Source organism: Parus major, chromosome 2, assembly GCF_001522545.3.
Source record: "Parus major isolate Abel chromosome 2, Parus_major1.1, whole genome shotgun sequence".
Lineage (NCBI taxonomy): Eukaryota > Metazoa > Chordata > Aves > Passeriformes > Paridae > Parus > Parus major.
The window spans coordinates 86,669,999-86,687,508 of record NC_031769.1 but is presented as its reverse complement, the minus strand read 5'-3'; the positions used below and the strand labels follow the sequence as shown (position 1 = coordinate 86,687,508).

Here is a 17,510-nt window from a genome sequence, read left to right as displayed (position 1 = left end):
AAAATACATCAGTGTTGTGACAGAGGTTTTATTTCAGAACTGTTCTGCTATTTCTGCATTTGAATGGATTAAAACTAAATACAGTTAAAATACCAGTGAGCTCATTTTTCTCATTCATTTATGAATTAAACACAGAGCTGTCACTATTTGTGCGCCTCAACAATCCAAAATAGTATTTATTGTTTTGTAGAAGTCTGAAAATGTTTAATAAAAGTACTCACTGGCTCTGATATTCATGGTTGGATGACAGCATCCAGTTATTAAATGCCATTCTGCCATTTTTGCATTCCAACTATAGTCATTTAAGAGTGCCTTTTGGTCAAATTAAGTATTGTGGTAAGCAAGTACAATTCCAATAGAGAACTCCAGGTGGTATTCTTTTGCAAAGGTCTGCTTTTTACCCTGTGTGTCTCACCTTGCACTGAGCCTGTGTGGCACAAAGAGGGTGAGTGGGGAGGAGAAAAGAGAAATTATAGAGAGTAAAAGAGGATACTTGATAATAGCCTTCAGCTTGCAACCTTCAGTTGCTCTTGTCAGCCTGCTCTTATGGAAAGATGCTACATATTAGGAATTTGCTACTATAACCAAGTTTTCTAGCTCAAAATGTATTCTCTGTGTTCACATATATGTGAATACATAACTCATCCTACAGCTCACAGAAGTAAAAATAGAACAAGTTGGATACCTTGTTGTTGGTGTTGTTGATTTTTCTTGGAATTGCACAACCTTTTTGCAATTTTGTTTATATCAGTGTGATGATTCTAAAATCTGTCCTATATGACTGTAGAGTATACAAAAATAAGCCACATCAGATAATCCATAAAAAATTATGCCCATAAGCATGAAGACCCAGCCTCCTTTCTAATCCACTTTCCACATTCCTTTCCTCTAGAAACAGAGGTATAATGCTTTCCTTCTGTCCCTGAAGATGAAATTAGGACTCTTGCTTTTTCTGCTTTCCACCTTTTCTGTATCTAGGTAAATGCAAGGAAAGAATAAAGGCAGAATGATATCAGGACTGAAATTCAGGGCATAGTTCTGAGTGTCAACCCTGGAGGCAGCTGTGTTAAGGGCTTCAGATTCCTTCACTCAGGTGTCCTCTATGACACATACAAGTGCTCCAGGCTGCAAAGCAGGTGGTGGAGGGAAAGGCTGTATGGCTCTGTGCAGGGGGAAAGGGGAGTGATTCAGTGACCAGAGAGAGCAGGTCACAGCGATGAACGAGGCAGGCTGTCAGCTCAATACCTGATACAAAACCATCTGTGATTGTTCCTGTCTTCAGCACAGATTTCTAAACTCTAATGGAAAAGTTTGGTATTTGTGAAGACAGTCTTTAAAAATTATGTCCAGAGCTGTGAAGGCTTGCAGCAACTATCCCCTGGCAAGTCTGGTTCAGAAAGATTCTTATGAATTCTTTTAAATGGTCTCTTGGAATGTTTAAAGCCTATATCCATGACCTTCTTCTTCCTACCACCACCACTACTACTACTACTACTACTACTACTACTACTACTACTACTACTACTAATAATAATAATAATAATAATAATAATAATAATAATTCCTCTTTCTTCAGAAATAATAAGAATAATATTCCTCTTTTCTTCATTTCCAGAAGACATAAAATACTTATCATTTGCATCAGTTTTCAAAAATTTAAGTCTCATTCGGGCTCATATGTATCCATCTATTGCATCCTGTACTTCCCAGTACCATAAGAGTTTTCTTCAACTCAGGAAATATCATATCATTTCATTTCAGTGAATGATTCATATCAATCATATCATTTCAGTGGTCCTTTTTAGGGTAGATTTTTTGTGCAAATCATCAAAGCCATTGCAATCGTTTCTTTTCCAGTGTTTAATATTTGACTGCTGCACCACACCACCACTCTAAGACCCTTTGCTTGTAGCATTTGTGTTTCAGACTGGATGAATGAAATTTTAAGAATTTTCACCACTGTCCTATGTTTCAGGATTTTTAACTTGAATTTGTCACATAATCTTTTGTGCAACTTATATTTAAATCCACTTCTATCTTCATTTTCTGCCTCTTCTAGTGAGGCAATATCCTGTTGTATAAAACATGCAAACTTTTAATGATACACATTGGAAACCAGGGTTCATAGACTCTAAATGCTAGTCTGTATCTTGGAATTGGACAGATCAGAATGCCAGCTGCTTTGAGAGCATTTCTGAGCAGTAGCATATATATTCTGGTTCAATTTTGCTTGCTCTGCTCCCTTCACTGAAACTGATGTCTTTCAGATGTTTGTTACATTATCTGTTTATATTAGCAGGAGTTTTATAAAGTTAATTCAGATAAAGTCCATCAGGTGAAAGAGGTAGGAAAGGTGAGTGAATTGAAGCTGTTCCTCAGCCTCTGGAAAGACTAATCTTGCACACTGCAAACTGTAATAGATGCACAACCTAGCATGGGTACCACAAGCTGTGTTAGATGGTGTTCACAAAAGGTGGTTTAAAGCCAACAAAGAATGTGTTAAGCATAGACATGCCTCCAGAGACCAGTTTGCTTTTCATAGGCTGGCTTATTGGAAAACATTACATTTCTTCTGGTTTGGGCTACCTTTGTGGAGTACAGAGATTACAGCCTTACGTGCATGAAGCCCATGGAAGTGTGTGTTGCTTCTTGCTGCCTTCTGTTTCTATTGTTAATAACATAAGCAAGGAACAAAGCTGTTTGCTAAGGTTTCCCTGTTGAATACTGTGACCCTTAATTTGGATGCCCACTATTTAAGTAGATTATCTTAACTGAAACATATTCTGTCTGCGCTAAGTATTTTGTAAACTGAAAACCCTCCTAGTTTGCAAATAAAACTGGTCTCTCTGAAGGACAGTGTAATTTTAATTATATGCAAGCTTGATTCTGATCCCACTGAGGGACCAGACTGGCCACTCTATTTGCAGCCAGGCAAATTGGCTTCTTAAGAACACAGCCACGTTTACTTCAACACTGAAAAGAGTCTCTTGTGGGCAAAACGATTCAGGTTCCCTTGTTGAAGTTTATTGTACTGTTTGGCAAAAGTTGTCTACTTCTATTAATATCTGATGTCAGAGTAGAACTTATGGTGAGGAAAACAAAAATATATCACACAGCAATAAAAGAGAAAAATTGGGAAATAAATGGATATTTTTCTTTTTTTCATTTTTCAGAATATTGCAACACTTTCATACTACTGCTGAGGATTACACCATCATTTTCACATCTGGATGCACAGCTGCACTTAAACTGATAGCAGAATCATTCCCTTGGATACCTGAAGGCACAAAGCAAACCAGCAGTCGATTTTGTTACCTAACTGACAGCCATACATCTGTGGTTGGTATAAGGGGCATAACTGCTTCAATGAATGTCTTGTCAGTTCCAATAAAACCCAAGGAAATTTTGTTAGCAAAAAGCAGGTTACCAACCGAAGAACAAAACTGCACAACACCTCATCTATTCTCTTACCCAGCTCAGAGCAACTTTTCTGGTACTAAATATCCCCTTTCATGGATACAGGACATAAAATCTGGAAAACTCTGCCCCATCAAAATACCAGGGAAGTGGTTTGTTCTACTAGATGCAGCCTCATACGTGAGCAGTTCTCCATTAGACCTGGGAGTTCACCAAGCTGACTTTATCCCCATCTCATTCTATAAAATCTTTGGATTCCCAACTGGTTTAGGAGCATTATTGGTAAACAACAGGATTGCTCCCCTCTTGAGGAAAACCTATTTTGGAGGTGGAACTGCAGCTGCCTACCTTGCAGGAGAGGATTTTTATTTCCCAAGGAGATCCATTGCAGAAAGGTAAGGCTTTGTTTAACAAAACAGGATTTTTTGCTAATACTGTCTACATCAGACAAATGTCTCAGGCTTGGCATGTGCACTGGGCTGTGATGCACGTGCTTTTTATGCAGCTGGATTGGTATTTCACATCTAACTCAGTTTGTCTTACTATTCTTTTTGCCTATCTAAAGAACATCATCTTAAATATTTACCTTCCTTTCCTGATCCAGTTTGCCAAAACTGCTTCATATAAGGCTTCATTCAGTGACATAAAGGTCAATCTGTGCATTTTTTAATTTGTATTTAAGATACCTCAATGGAAATTTGATTTGTTTTTGAAACTCTGCACCCAAACCAGCCAGAGCAAGGTTGATCACACAGTGTAACTACCCTCAGTGAAATTGCAAAGTTAGGTCTATGTATTTCACTGGAAATGTGCAATGCTTTACCCTCAAGACAAGCTTTATCAGAAAAACAAATTCAGTAAAATACATTGCCTACAACAAATATTTGCGCTGCTCTTATTCCTTGACTGAGGTTCTGAAGTAGCTCTGAAACTCTTCTACAGAATATAGGACACCTAAAGGAGGTGAAACATGCACATGTAGGAAAAGGCAGGGCAATAAGGTAAGCTTCACCAGTTCTTGAACACACTGAAGTGTCACTCAGTGATGCTTGGTCTCTCTGCCCCTCTCCTTCATGTCAGGAACAACTTACATAAATGCAGTAAAAGATCGTTCTTCCTGACTCACATCTGCACAAAGGAATTGCTAGAGATTAGCATTTCATCACAGGATCATAAAATGGATTGGGTTGGAAGGGACCTTAAAGATCGTCTAGTTCTAACACCCTTGCTGTGGGCCCAGACACTTTCCACTAGACCAGATTACTCAGAGGCCCATCCAGCCTGGCCTTGAGCACTTGCAGGGATGAGGCATCGAGGAACTTCTCTGGGCAACCTTTTCCTGTGCCTCACCACCCTCACAGTAAAAAAATTCTTTCTCATATCTAATCTAAACCTTCCCCTTTTCCATTTGAATTTCCCTACGTCCTGTCAATATATACCCTTGTAAAAAGTCTCTCTCCAGTTCTCTTGAAGGCCTCCTTCAGATTCAGAGATGCTGCTGTAAAGTCTTCCCTGAACCTTCTCTTCTCCACACTGAACAACCCCAAATCTCCCAGCCTGTCTTTGTAAGAGAAGTACTCCAGTCATCTGGGCATTTTTACCTTCTTCTAGACTCACTCAAACAGATCCATTTCCTTCCTATGTTGGGTGCCCCAGAACTGGATGCAGCACTCCAGGTGCAGTCTCATGAGAGCAGAGCAGAGGGGCAGAATCACTTCCCTCAACCTGTTGGCCACGCTGCTTTTGAGGCAGCCCAGGACATGGCTGGCTTCCTGGGCTGCCAGCACATTCATTGCTGGGTCATGTTGAGCTTCTTATCAATCAGTACATCCAAGTCCTTCTCCCCAGGGCTGATGTCAGTTCATTCTCCACTCAGCCTGTACTTGTGTTTGGGATTTCCCTGACCCATGTGCACGATCTTTTACATGGCATTGTTGAGATTCACACAGGCCTACCTCTCAAGTCTGCCAAGGGCCCTCTGGCATCCCTTCCCTCCAGTGTGTTAACTGCACTGCACAGCTTGGTGACATTGGCAACCTTGCTGAGGCTGCACTCAATTCCCCTGCCAACATCACTGACAAAGATGTTGAACAGTGCCAGTCCCAGTATCAACCCGTGAGGAACACCTCCTGTCACTGGTCTCCTCTTGGACGCTGAGCCATTGGTGGCAGCTCTTTGGATGTCATCATCCAGCCAGTCCATCCAGTCATCCACTGAGTGCTCCACCTGTCAAACCCATGCCCGTTCAGTTCAGGAGCAAGGGTGTCATACAAGACAGTGTCAAGTGCTTTCCACAAGTCCAGGTAGATGATGTCACTTGCTCATCCCTTATCCACCAATGCTGTAGCACCATCATAATAGGCCACCAAATATGTCTGGCATGGTTTGCCCACAGTGAAACCATGTTGGCTGGCAGAAATCACCTTCTTATTTAATATGTGCCTTAGCATAATTTCCAAGATGATTGCTTCACATTCTGGCTGGGCACCAAGGTGAGATTAACCAACATGTAGTTCTCCAGGTCTTCCCTTCCTCCCTTTTTAGAAGTGGGGGTTCCAGTCAGAGAGAACTTCACCTGACTCCCATGACTTCTCAAATACAATGGAGATTGGCTTAGCCACTTCATCTGCCAGTTCCCTCAGGACCCAAGGATGCATCTCATCAGATCCCATGGACTTAGTCACCTTCAGGTTCCTTGGATGGTCTCAAACCTGTTCTTTTCCTACAGTGGTCCATTCCTCATTCTTCCAGTTCTTGCCTTTTCATTCTGTGACTTGGGCAGTGTGGCTGGAGCACTTGCCGATCAAGACAGAGGCAAAAAAGTCATTGAATACTTCAGCCTTCTCCATACCCTGGGTAGTCAGGCATCCTGATCCCTTCTGGAGAGATTTTTCCCTAGTGTTCCTTTTGTTACCTATGTACTGTTTTTCCTGTTTTCTTAGATGTCCCTGTCCAGATTTAATTCCCTCAGGGCTTCCTAGCCTGTGCCTAAGGGACCCTTCTAAAACCCTTCTGTATTCCTCCCAGGCTACCTGTTTTTGCTTCCACCACCTGCAGGTTTCCTTTTTGTGTTTTGGTTTCTTCAGAGGCTCTTTGTTATCCATGCAGACCTCCTGGCATTTTTTGCCTGACTTCCACTTTATTAAGATGCATCATTCTTAGGTTTGGAATAGATTACCTTTGAATCTTAGCCAGCTCTCTTGCCTCACTCTTCTTTCCAGGGCTTTATCCCATACTATTCAAACAAATATGAAATACATATTGATATATAGATATATATAAAATTATAGACCTTGGGAAAGGCTAGAAGTGAGAAGAGGAAATGGTAAAAAAAGCCCTTCATTCCTTTCAATTGTTTGTGGATGTGTATTCAGAAGCATGATATCCTGCATCTCCCATGATGTGAACATCTGACCTTTCACTGTATTCAAAATTATGCTTCATGCATTTGCTCCTCTTCTGGGTGTGTGCTCTGAATGCTGCTGGGTGGTCTGGCTCTGGTTCTGGACTGGTAAATGCACAGGCTGGCTGCATTCACCTGGCTGTTTCCATACGAGACCATGCATTATTTCTGAATTGGATGTTGGTACAGATAATGTCCAGTTAATCTTTTAATATAGAAATAAAAATAACAAGGAAACATTGTCATTTGGACCTCTGTTTCTGATTTTTCAAACTAAAAAGGCTTTGAAGTACAACTCTCACTGAAATTCAGGATGACAGAGCATAGAAATCGTGGTATCCCAGGGTGCTCCTGCATCATCTGCAAGCCAAGGATAAAACTCCCTTTAATTTCATCCACGCAGGCTCTAGTTTCCAAGCAGCTTTTCTAGAGGTAATTGATATATGACTCCCGAGATTGCATAGCAGATAAAAAATATCCAAAATGTGCTTTAGATCTCAGTTCCGCTTTTATACTATTTTTAATTAAGAAGGAAAAGGTATGTGGGGACCTGGAGTGGTACTCTATTTCTGGTATTTTCAAGAGTTTTCAGAAGTTGACTAATTATAAACCTTTCAGGTATCTGAGGCTCCCACTGTTTCGAGGGCTTTTTTTACTGAATTCAGAAGAAGGGCCTGCTTTAACCCTCTTCTGCTGCAGAGTTAGAAACAAAGGAAATTGACTTCTAAGGCTGGATACACAATGTGTAACCTTGGTGTGAGGGATTAAAACTAAAATAATCAAAACTGACAGCTGGATACTAGTTCCCGTTAAACACCAAATTGTCATGCAGACAGTCTAAGTCATTGTTCATAGGTCAATATTTATACTTGGCCTCATCTGATCCTTTGGTTGTTATTTGAAAAGCCAATATTTAAAAGTTCATGTTTAGAGCATTACTGATGTGGTCCATGAACTGCGGAGACTTAAAGTTCTGCCTGGAGAGGCTTGAAGTTTTTAAAAATAGGTCAGGAATGAGGATAACTTTTTTGAAGAGTAAAAACAACATGTTACATTGACATTTTCAATCTATGTGATTCAAGCTGTATCACTTTTGCTTTTTTTCTTTCCTCTCAGCTGCTATGGGTTTTACTTCTTATGTTTTTGAAGTGTTTTCATAATAATAAAGTACAGACAGAGCAGTTAGGAACAGAACTACGACACTTCAAATGAAATGCCAGATTGCTGTGGCCAGAGTTAATTCAATTACCTAATCTGCGGTTTAAATTTCTTTGCTAGTGGCTGAAACACCTGGGTCATAATTTGTCTTATGAACAGCAGCTCTAGTCAGGTTTTATCCCTGCCATTTTACAGTAAGGAACCTGCATCCCTGTAGGCATCCAAACCCAACTGGCAAAGGCCCTGAGTAACCTGCTCCAGCTGGACATGCTTTATGCTGGAGGTTGGATTTGAGATTCCCGGGGTCCTTTCCAGCCTCTCTGCTTTTGTGATTGATTTTGTGTGCTTCTCCCAAGCTCCATCTGCATTGTCTCTTCAGACATATCTTTGTAATTCCAAAAGGCTTTATTTTTTAAATTTTCTTCTTTTTTAAAAATGCTTCTTTATGGTGTGTGATTAGTATTCAGCTTGAATACACTGAAACATATCATTTCATGTGGTAATTCATAGGGAAACTTGAACTCTAGCAAATGTCATTGGAAAAGGGGATTTGAATATATGTGTCTGAGTACCACTAGCAGAAGGTATTCCCCATTCACACATAATCCAAGAGCGGTGTGCTAAGAAAATAGATTTTTCCAAGTCAAGGTGAAACTTAAGTGGAAACTTGTAATGAGATACAGTTTATCCATCTTTCCTTCCCGGGACTGTCAAAATGGTTGCCATTTTTCTTAATAGATACAGCTTTTGTTAGTGTTTCTTGTACTTTATTTTGTTATTCCTGTTATATAAATTAAGGTACCTCAGTCTCTTTTACTTCTCTACACTTTCCCATTTCATGTCAGTAGCCAATCTTCCCATCTCAACTTTTAAAATCATGTTTATTGTATTTTCATCCTTGTATCAAACAGCTTGACAAATTACTATTATCATTCACAAATCTAGCCTCATTTCCCATGTTGTTTTTTTTTCTGCACAGTTTGAGATAATAAAATAATATGATTATGGATAGCAAGAATTCAGCAATAAAATATTCATCATCTGCCCTATTTTTCTTTTGTATCTGGGAGTGCTATTCAGAATCTGATCATCCTGAAATTTATGACTAAGGGAAAAGGAATTGTGTTATCTGTAAATTGGGGTATCTGCTGTTGTATGTTGTTCATTTCCAAATGCATTTTCAAAAGCTTTGGAAATCCAGATGATACAACTTTGGTCCTGACAAGTTTTAGTGACTCTTGCCTCTGCTGCTTGAGTAATTTGACAATCCCAAAGCAGCACCCACACTTTTGTAGTCTATTATGAATTGCACTTAGCCACAGCAGATTTCTTTATTCTTGATGCTGTGTCTAGAGATCTCTGGATCACCACTCTGTGCCTGGTTATGCAGTGTATGCTGGCATGGTTTGGGTCCTCAGTTGCATTCTGGATTTGTGTGTGCTGCGGGGAAGGGAAGGAAGCAAGGAATGGAAAATAGAGGCATGAAGCTAGGGATGAAAACTAGGATCCCAAGAGCTGGAGCTGAGACAAAATCCTGAGGCTGGGTGGTGTGTATGCAGCAGCTTGAGAATCCTTTGGCAAATAAGCCTGATCTGCTTGAAGGAATCTCTTTAGCGTGATTGTTTCTGTCAGCATAGAAAGAAAGAATATACTGACAGATGCTGGCTTATTCCACCAAAGCTCTTCATAGTGCTGAGAAATCACCTAGGGCCTGGACTGTGCTGAGAAGAGCACAGTCTTTCTGTGCAGGCTCACCTTGCAGTTCTGGCATATGCTCATTGACTCCACACACGAAGACTCTGCCCATAATGTGGGAAGTGGACTTAAGTATCACCCTGTCAAAAACCACATTCTGTTTAAGCATTTTGCTATGCTTCTTCTGCATTTTTTGTGGTGTTTAGAAGTCCAAACAGGGCCACTTACAGGAGAATTCACAAATTTGTAAGTTTCCTTAACAAGCACCCTTTCAAATAGCAGTGATGGATTTTAGATTAGATACTTGGGAAGTGACAGGGGTCTTCTAATTTCTGATGGGTGTTTGCACCATGAGAATGGCTTCTGCACCTGGCAGACCTGTTGCAGCCACTGACAGGGACTTGTAAGCCTGAACAGGAAACAAAACAGTGAAGGAGTCTCTTCCTTCCTCTCAGCTCCCAGTGTCACCCTGTCCCGCAGAGATGAGAGGTCAGAGGTCATTGTGACCTCTCACTCAGCTGTTCCCTACGTCTGAAAGGCAAAGTCCATTGATTTAACTGATAGAACTTAATTCTACAACTGCTTTTCAGAACAAGAGCTGTGGAAAAATAAAAGAGTAACTGTAAGAAGATTCAAGTAACCAGTTACTCTTTCCCTTCTCTGCTGAAGTGTAAGTAACTGCTGGCAAGTTTCATGCAGTCTGTTTTCATGCTGCCTCTCAGGACATCCAAGGTGGCAGTTGACATTTGCTGTGTTTTTCTGCCAGCTATCACTGCAGCCAGCCAAATTCTTCAGTATTGGATGCAAAAGAAAGTTTTGTTATTTTTTTTTGTTCTAAGTTCCATGATTAAGAAGATATTTGTGTGTCATTTTTCAGTCTAATCCTCCAGGTGATTTTTTTTTTCAATCCTGAAGTTGTTTCATTCCCCAGCATAGTCAGAACAAACTGAAAATTGCACATCAGCAACCCAAAGGATATCCTGAGGGGATCACTTTTGATCTTGTTTCACCATGGGATTCACCTTAAATTGCTGAATCTGGGATAAACTGAAAGCAGCGATAACCTGATAAATGCTTGTAAAGCACAACCAGACACTTGAAAGCATGTTTGTTAACATGGATTGGTGGTTAGTCACCCAAACAGAAGCAATACTATAGGTAAAACTTTGAAAAGGCCATACAGTTGGCACAGGTGGCTTCTGTTAGTCAGTCAGCCCCACCTCTATTCATTTGCACACTCCTGGAGTGTCCAAATGCTAGGATACAATCTACAGTACAGATATAAATACAGAAGGAGGTGTTTTCTTGAGGCACGGGAGGTAGTGGATCTTGCACACTTTATAGAAATGTTCAATGTAATAAAATCAATAAAACCCAGAAATCCAAAAAAAATTTTAACTGTACTGTGGATTCTCGTACTTGGAAGTAGGCCAATCCAACTAACCATGTTTTCCCTTTTGTTTTGCAATGCCATTGAAAGTAGAAATCATGGGCCCAGTGTAGCCACATGCCTACCACAGAGAGGCACATGTAAATCACACTAAGCACCACCACTCAAGTTGGGGAAACTCCATCCCTATATGAATGGAATCAAATTATTGATTTGTGAAATAAACCTTATAAACTGCTAGAGAGCTACAGCACATTAATTTTTTAAAGAGAAAAATGTAGAGCTCATTGTAAAATGCATTTTTTTAAAATTGAAAGTGTTTTGAGATGATAGCAAGAAGGGAATTCTGGTTTATACCAGGATTTGATTTTGCCTTTGATCAAACACAGTTAAAATTTTGCATGAACCAGGACGTATCTTTGCAGTCATTGTGGCTAACAAGGTGACATAACATAGTTTTACCCTATTTACTTCTTGTGCTCAAACTTAGAATAAAGCCTTTCTCTAATACTTCCCTAAAAGGCTTTGTGAGTTTCTAGCACCAGCTATTGTGACTTTACAGAATTGGTTTACTGCTGATAAATTTACGGCACATTTTTAATTATGTTTTGTAGATTTTACATTTGTGATTGATTAACCTGTTTGATATATGAGGAAAAATAATGGTCACGTGTTTGGCATAAGAATCACATTTTTTTCTTCACCATTTGTACTGTGTACTTAAAATGTCATGATATTGGATGTAAGAGGGTGAGACTGGCTTTTTGACCCAGGTGGTATTTACAATATACAGGCTGTATTTAATTAATGTTAAGGGATTGATTTACTTCAAAGTGCAGGAATTAAAGGGTTTTCTTTCTCTTTTTACCTCAGGCAGTTCTTAGTAATAGGAATTGCAGTAAATACTCCACGGTATAGTATATAATTAGTATAATGTTCTTTATTTGACTCCTGAAGTCTCAGAGACAAAAGCATAAGCTAAGGCAGACATATGGAAGAGCTGTAACTACTATCAGGGGGTCAATTTAGATATTTAACATTATTTTAACCTAGTTTTTATGAGCTCTGAATCCTCTGGCATGTGTGTGTGCACTTAAATACTTTCCAAAGCGATGCTGAAATTGTTCTGAGTTGGCTGCTGAAACTTTATTGGCTTCTTTGGAGTGAGTTCAGTCTCATTTTACATGGTGCAGTCTGAGATGTGCAGAAAGCACTAAGTCTGGGCAGGAGCATGTGCTGCCCACAGGTCTGGTCCTGCAGAGAGCATGTCCCTGTACCTCTTCACAACCTCCAAAACAGGAAGGAATCCTTCTCACATCTTCCTTCCTACCCCAGGAAAACCATTAGTGCTTTCTCTAACCTTTTGAGGAGACCAGGGAAGGGAGGGTGACTTTTATGTCTGTGTGTGTGTGTGTGTGTGCGTGTGTGTGTGCTTATGTGCGTTTCCATGTTCCTTCCTAAGGAGGAAGGTTGTCAGGGCAGGGAAGGACTATGACAAGGTGTTTATATTTTCTATTTTGCAACTTTTTAAAACATGAGATAATGAGGGCAGGAGAAAGGTGTGAGCTGATAGAAATAAGAGCAAACAGAAGGGAGATGGCAAAAATGTAGGAAAAGCTGAAGCGGTGTGTCTGTAAGGGTGCCAGCCCCAAGCCCCAGATACAGTGATGCTGCGAGGGTGGCAGCTCTGCATGTCTGCCCTGGGAGCTGACCCATCCATGATGGGGGCTTCTTCAGGCAGAATGGGGAGAGCTTGGGGTGTTAGGAGCAGATGGGGAAGTTCAAGAAATGGGGTTCTGTCTCCTCATGCGTCTCTGACCTGCAAATGAGTGGTGTTGGCCTGTTGAAAGCTGTCATGAGCTTTGGATGAGGGCCATTCCCTTTAGCATGAGCCAAAGTTTCTGGCATGTCTTCTGCATGGATGCTGCCATCATGAGCTTCCAAGCAGCTATTGTAATCTGTGGTTTCCATAGATTTTCTGTTTTGGTGAATAAATGAGTCCAAACTGCAGGATCCTGCTGTTCATGGCTGCCATGCCACCCAGTCCTTCTGCCAGCTGGGTGGACTTGGCACTGCAGAGTAGGACACCCAGGTCCACGTGTAGATTCAAGACTCATACATGTGCATGCTCACAGCTGTGAAGATGTAGTTTAATTTTATATGTGTGGATGAGAGCTGAATGCCACATGGCCCTCTCAGTGTCCAGATAGAGCAAAGACCGTGAGCCCCACACCAATCCATTTTCTCGGGCTGATGGTGAGTTCGTTCCTTTGCAAGTGAAGCTCCATGACAAGCCAGAGGTGCCTCTCCAGAGACACAAACTATGGGAGCAAGGTTGTCTGGCTGCACAGACCCTGCATTTTGAATCTTCTTCGTTTCAACGGTTTTGTCATTTTTCTGTTGAAGCCTTTCCTGTTGAAACACCTCTTAGACTTAGAACATAGTACTGTGTTGGGTTTTAAAAAGAGTAATGTACAGCAGTGAAAATTGTGGGGAGGGGAATCTGTTCTCCAATTCAGAAAAGGACTGAAGAATATGCATTTCAGTCAGTCTCTGGTTCAGAAACTTCTCGAGCTTTAGCAGAGATGTCATCTTGTACTTTAAGTCAAATAAGTTTATGCTAATTACATTGGTATATTTCTGTATGGACCCTTATGGAAGCAAAACTTTTAGGAAATACTTATATTATCCCTTCTCACATGCCCATACTACTTGTATGGATTTAGTTTATTCTTTTTTGTGGACAGTGGACAGAGAAAAGCATGGTAAAGTGCCTGGCAATTAAAATCACTGACTGAATGCCATCCAAATTTAGTTTTTTTTCAAAATGGGATGGGACTAGGTAGTTTCCTTTAAAATTTTGTCCTTAATGGAAGTAATCACTATACATTGAAGTATGTGTCTCTAATAGAAACTGCTACTAAGGTTATGTCAGGAAATGCCTGACCATGTATAATGGAACATGTCCTCTAACATAATGTACTAATACATTGTAATGCCACTAATTGATATTAATCATTCTTGCTTACTTTTATTTGCACATTTCTTGTTTGCCCAGCTAGAGGAACTAAAAATTAGTGGGTTTCAGCATGATGTGAATGGATCCCTTGAGATCCATGAACTCACTGTAATGGCTTCTGCAAAGGAGACTGAGACACCTCCATGTGACATATCATGTGGCAATTGCAGATTTGGTCTTTTGAAAGAGACCTTCACCTTCACTAAACTTTTTTCTGGTTTTGTGGCTTCCTTCCACTCAGAATCATGCTTCTAAAATCTTTTTGGAATGTTATTCTTAATCAGACTTATTCTGACCAGTATCATCAGAGATGTCTTATCGTTTAAGGAAAGGATATGTTATTCCAGTCTAAATGACATCAGAATGAAGGAGAGCAAGCTGAAATGCCATAAAGGTTTGTCCACTTATAGCAGAAGACCTACAGAACTATCTTAAATTTAGTGACTCAGAGTATTTGGCTTCTTATTTGATACCTGTATTATTTTATATTTTATTTATAGCTAAGCTACAGGGAGCTACTTTTTCAAAAAAGCTTTTTACCTCCCTACTGGTAAAAAGAGTTACATAGAAACAGAGTAGTTTACCTGTTTAGATGACACCACTCAACCTAGTATTTGAAGATTACAAGTACAAGCACGGGTTTGGTATAGGCTCTTTTTTTTCATCTTCTTACTAGTCAAATATATGCAAGAGTGCATCTGGCAGTTGTGCTCTTGGGAACCCGCGAAAGAAACATCTACAGGGTTCTCAAACAGATTTAATTTAGAAGAAAAAGGAAAATATTGATGCTCTTGAGAAAAAGGGGTTTTACAGTCTTTCTTAACTTTCACGTATAAGCAATGGTTTCCAAAAATGGAAATACACAGATTTGATTAAGCACTTGGCTGTCACATTTGTGTGTGTTCATGTTCAATTAAAAAATGCAGAGGGATTCTCTAGCATTATAATAATCTACTTTTTTAATATCTAGGCATTTATATTATCAAGTAACATCTGCTATGGCTTAATAACTGTGTCAAATGATCGTAACAGCTTTTTTTTTTTAGTGAATTTAATGATAAAAAGTTTTAGAGTTAATACAGGGAAAGGATTTATGCTGAAAGGATTGTATCTCCTATTTCACACTTTATGGCAGACATTTTGCCATTATGTTTTCAGGTTGTACTCTGAAGTGGGCCTTTTTTTTTTTTTTTTTTTTTTTCTTTTAATTGTTGCTGATGCCAGCAGTCTTCAGTTCAGCAATATAAATTGCCTGGATTTTCTCCATAACATTTACTGAAAAAAAGTGGTTAGTGTGAATCAAACTCTTCTTATCAGTCATTTTGGCTTTATATTAGAAGTGTCTTGATTGATCTTAAGTTAGCTACACTAATATATGGCCAGTTTAAATGGAAAAAATGGTGTGATGATTTTGTCAATGACAGATCTGGCAAAGTCTGTCTTCTTAAGCAAATCAATAAATTGATGCCAAGTAACAGGAACCCAGTTAACCCTTCCTAGAGAAGAAAGTATATTTTTGGGTGTTTCTGCTGTTAGCGTATGAATTAAGGCATTCATTCATGCTTTAAAGCTTTCATCAGATTAAGAAAGGGTGTTGTTCATGTCATACCATATTAAGGTCTTGGGTTTTCTGTATATACAATTTTCTGTGTTTTAACATGATGGGTTAGTTTAGAAGGACAGTTTCAAAATAATTAGCCCTAGATTTTTTTACTTTGTCTTAAGAAAGATAAAAGATTAACCTTGCATGAACTTTTATCCAATTAAGCAAAGCATATGTATACATAAAAGAAATCACAGCATCACAGAATATGATGAGTTGGAAGTGACCCACAAGAATCATCAAGTCCATGACAATCCTGGCCCTGTCACACATGTGCTTGAGAGCAGTGTCCAAATGCTTCTTGAACTCAGGCAGCCTTGGTGCTGTGACCATTCCCCCGGGGAGCCTGTTCCAGTGCCCAACCACACTCTGGGTGAAGAAGCTTTTCTTGATATCTAACCTAAACCTCCCCTGACACAGCTTCAGGCCATTCTCTCGGGTCTTGTCACTGGTTACCACAGAGAAGAGAACAGTGTCTGCCCCTCCTCTTGCCCTCACAAGGAAGTTTCAGGCTGTGATGAGGTCTCCTTTCAGTCTCCTTCAGGCTGAGAGTGACCTCCTCCAGACCAAGTGACCTCAGCCACTCCTCATTCAACTTCCCCTCCAAGCACTTCACCATTTTCATTGCCCTCCTTTGGATGCTCTCAAATACCTTGATAACTTTTTAATATTTTTGTGCCCAAAACTGCAAACAGAATTCAATGTGAGGCTGCCCAGGTCAGAGCAGAGCAGGACAATCCCCTCCCTTGCCTGTCTGGCCATGCTGTACCTGATGCCCTCCAGGACAGGGTTGGCCCTCCTGGCTGCCAGGGCACTGCTGACTCATGGTCAGCTTGCCACTGACCAGGGACCCCCAGGTCCCTTTCCATGGCACTGTTTCCCAGCATTTCCTTCCCCGGTGTGTCCTTACAACCAGGGTTGCCCCATGTCTGGTGTAAAATCTATCACTTTCCTGGATTTTTGAACTTCATACAGTTGGTGATTGCCCAGCCCTCTAATTTGTCAAGATCTCTCTGCAGGGCCTCCCTGCCTTTATGGGAGTCAACAGCTCCTCCCTGTTTTGTGTCATCTGTGAATTTGCTTAGTATCCCTTCCAGTCCTTCATCCAAGCAATTTATAAAGATACTGAGGAGCGCAGGGCCTAAAATGGAGCCCTGCACAACCCATCCTTCACTGCCAAATGCCAATATGTAGACACCAAGTTATCTCTAATCATTTTAATGATGATCATTTGTAACATTTTTCTAGTATAGCTCAAATCACATCTCTGTGTGACATAAATCCTTCAAAATAAGGTTTTACACACCAGATACTTCAGTGTGGCTCTTTGCTAGGACAGTACATGTAACCCCAGAAAGGTTGTGCTCTGTTATGCTAAAAGCCTAGGAAGAGCCTGTGCAGGCATTCAGAAACATGACACATTAAATGTGAATAGCATAAGCTCTCTGGCAGGAGAGTGACAGAACTGTTGTGTAGAGGCCTGTTCACGCAATTCAACAAACCTTGGGTTACATTCCTTATGCCAAATTTAATCAATTTTAATCAAGTGAATAGATTTCTTAAAAGTGCATGGATTTCACTGATTCTCTATCTAGACATTTCTAGATGATTTTCCTAGGCAGATTGCTGCAGAGTTGGTGATGAGCAGACAGATCACCTAACTGTTTATAAGAATTACACTCTTAGCATTTAATGTGATGTTTACATTAAAACAAAAATAAGCAGGATCATGCACCTGATTTTTCTGAAAAATTTGTCATTTAATGTATATGAATATATATATATGTATATATATTATATACATATATATATGTATATATATGTA

At 40.0% G+C, this 17,510-nt stretch overlaps 1 protein-coding gene across 2 annotated transcripts in view; it reads left to right on the top strand.

Annotated features, from left to right (window-relative positions):
• Positions 1 to 17,510, top strand: part of MOCOS (molybdenum cofactor sulfurase) — a 215,952-nt gene that overhangs the window by 80,071 nt on the left and 118,371 nt on the right. For both annotated transcript variants that reach the window (XM_015619153.3, XM_015619154.2), the window contains one exon: positions 3,174 to 3,812. In XM_015619153.3, coding sequence (XP_015474639.1) covers positions 3,174 to 3,812 — 639 coding nt within the window. The remainder of the gene's footprint in view (positions 1 to 3,173; positions 3,813 to 17,510) is intronic.